The 2,894-nt window shown below is 53.0% G+C and overlaps 1 protein-coding gene across 1 annotated transcript in view; it reads right to left on the bottom strand.

Moving 5' to 3' along the window:
• TGFBI (transforming growth factor beta induced) overlaps positions 1-2,894 on the bottom strand; it is a gene marked incomplete at both ends in the record, with an annotated part of 28,246 nt that extends 25,352 nt beyond the window's left edge. The window contains 1 exon segment of the mRNA XM_006166906.2: positions 2,859-2,894. Within this exon segment, the coding sequence (XP_006166968.2) occupies positions 2,859-2,894 (36 nt within the window).

A 2,894-nucleotide genomic window follows, 5' to 3' on the forward strand; every position in this document is an offset into this window, starting at 1 on the left:
TTGCTATAGGGCGCTTGTGCTCACCAGAAAGACAGAGAGAGACAGAGAGACAAAGTGAGAAATCACCCCCTGGGGGGATGGCCACGTTGTAATCCCTTCTCCTCCATTCTCCTCTTGGGATCTTAGGCATGCATGCACATGTGCCTGGCATGAGTTTAAGCCACTGGGTTCGGGACTTGAATCTTGGTCAACTACATGAGAGTCCAGTAACATAGCTGTCACACCAACTGCTGGTCCTGAGCAAGCCATTTCTGGACCTTCTGCCTGGATTGTAAGAGTGCCGCTATTAAACTTGAATTTGAAAATCAAGTGCATCAGGAAATTCACTCCAGGATTTGGTTGTTGCTATTTGGAAAAGGGATTGCATTTTTACTTCTCTTGCGGTATTATTTTTCCCTTCCCTATAGCAACACAGACACAGCTGGAAGTGGAGAGAGCGTGTCATCGTCACTACTTCCCCAGCAGCTTTCTGGGTTCGGACGAAGCCACTCTTTACCACTAAGCTGCAGATTCACCTTCTGTAAAATGGGAACATGAACGAGATCTCATTGTGTGACGGGGAAGAGGAAAGCAAAAGTGGTGATGGGTGATAAGTGCTGTCCATGAATCAGGCACGGCTCTTGTTTCTTCCTTCACATCGTGAAGCACATTACATTTTCTTAAAATAGCAAAGAAGTCTTGCTTCCCTTTTTACCAGTGCTCGCTTTGAATGAAGGCTGGAGCTTGAGCGAATGAGTTTAGCCATCCGCACGCAGTGCCACACCCCTGCGTGCGAAGTCAGTCAGCCCCGTGGTATTTTCGGGGCCAGTTAGATCAGAGTAAATGCACACGTGACTACAACCATTCTGTCACAATTTGTGGCCTGTGCATCCCAATAGACGAGGACAGGACACGGAGCACTTGAGTGACTTTGTAGAGCGTGCTGTCCATCACAGATTACACTAGGGCTTTCCAACTGCACTGCGAGAGGCTAGTCAAGGGGATTAGCTGCAGGGCATGGTGGGGAAGTGGATATAATATTTGAAACTCATAATAAAGAGCATTTTTTTATTTTTATTTTTATTTTTTTAAGCCCTATTTTTTGGCTAGTCAGTGTTCAGCATCACATCTGGGGTCTGAAGAAAAGAAGGTTTGAACTAGAAATGGCTCTTGGTGGAACCCCCTCAATACCTGTGGGAACCCTTCCCTGTTGTGCATGCAAATGCCATTTCGGGTGACAGTGATGTAGGGCACACCATTGGGGCCCTCTCCTGATTTAGGGGTTAAGATACAGAAGGAACAGAAATCTTCTGAGTAGATTGTGGCACCCAAAGAGAACATGCCTCACTGGCAAGAAGGGCAGAGGGACCCTGGGCAGTTGGGCAGGGGTACCAAAAACACCAGCTGCTCATATTCTGCCTTTGAGGCCTGTGTCCCCCTGGGCTCTCTGACCTGCACCCTCATCCTCTTGTGCACACAGCCTAAATTGAAGGCGAATTTCTCACTTCCTTACAGACTCCGGGATGTCTCTGGTGCTCTCCCCTTTCCAGGAGGGTGTTGAGGCTGCAGCCTGGCCTGGACTGATTTTGTCCTGCAGCGTGGCCAGAAATGCTGTCAGCAGTCCCCCTCCCTGACAGGCCAGCTAAGACTGTAAAGTCGTCTTTAGTTAGAGGAAATAAGGATACCTATGCCCTAAAGGGGCAGTCTCACACCCACACCCAGTTAGGTGTGCTAGGTGGGAGTGGGGCCAGGTTTTGCCACAGGCTGTGAAGTTGACTCTACTGTGCCCAGCAATGAGTTTTGATCTGAGTACAGACCTGCCCAGCCTCTTCGAGTTTTGGGCACTGTCTGAGGGTGTGAATGCCAGGTCCCAAAGACATTTGGGCTACTACTGAAGAAAGCTTCCTCCAGGGGGGTGGCCACGCCACAAGCCCTTCTCCTCCATTCTCTCCAGAGTTTGGGCACACACTCCCATGCACACGTGCCTGACATGTTTTTTTCAAGCCTCCAGGTCCGGGATTCAAACTGCCTTGTCAGCCATGTAGGATCCAGAGGCCTTAACCACCATGCCACTGCCTGGCTCTGTCTTACCAGGTCAGAGCCTCTGCCTGCATTTGCCTCCTAAGCCATATACCCTCAGTGTCTTACAGAATACCTGCAATAACAGGATCCCTCATTGACAACTCAGCTGGTGCTCCCAGACCTCACTCCAGGCTGCAAAGCACCCTGCAGGACTGTGAGAACCCGGGTAACTTTTCAGGACTCGGTTTCCCCGTCCCTATAGTATGGGCCATGGTCCAGTGAGTTTTCCTGCTCTTCACCTGGCAGGGGGAGGGATGCCACACGGCCCTCTCAGTGCTCAGAGATCACTGCCTGGTGCCAGGAAGTGGCTGCAGGGTATGGACAGGTGATAGGAATCTGGGCTGCCCTGGACGCTGCTACCTGTGTGGCCCCAGTCTCACTCATGTCTGGAGTCCTGGACAAGAACCTGACTGAGAGCGAATACGTGTACAGCCGGGTGGGCAAACCCCTGCCCTGGGCACCTTCCCATGGCAGTTCTGGGCAGAGAGCGGCCAACGCCCCCTTCGGCCTACGCGCTGCGAGGAGAGATTGCAAGCATGGACGGTCTCGCATTTGGTGGAGGAGAGAGGGTCGCGGGTCAACTCCCCCACCCCTTTCCTCTACAAAGCCTCGGCTTGGGCTTTCCCTCCGCTGCTGCCTCTTACCTCCCTCCCTTCACTGCGCGCAGGATTTACTGGCGTCTCCGAGCGACTCACGCTGCCTGCTTTGGGTTCGGGCTTTGTCCCCTGCGCCCTCAGCCCGCCTGGATGCCCCAGAGACCCGTCCCTGCGCTGCCCTGGCGGGGCGACTCGGCTTACCCGTGCTGGCGGCCCCGGAGCCGGCTGTGCTGCAGC

Source organism: Tupaia chinensis, unplaced genomic scaffold (assembly GCF_000334495.1).
Source record: "Tupaia chinensis unplaced genomic scaffold, TupChi_1.0 Scaffold144346_1, whole genome shotgun sequence".
Taxonomy (NCBI): domain Eukaryota; kingdom Metazoa; phylum Chordata; class Mammalia; order Scandentia; family Tupaiidae; genus Tupaia; species Tupaia belangeri.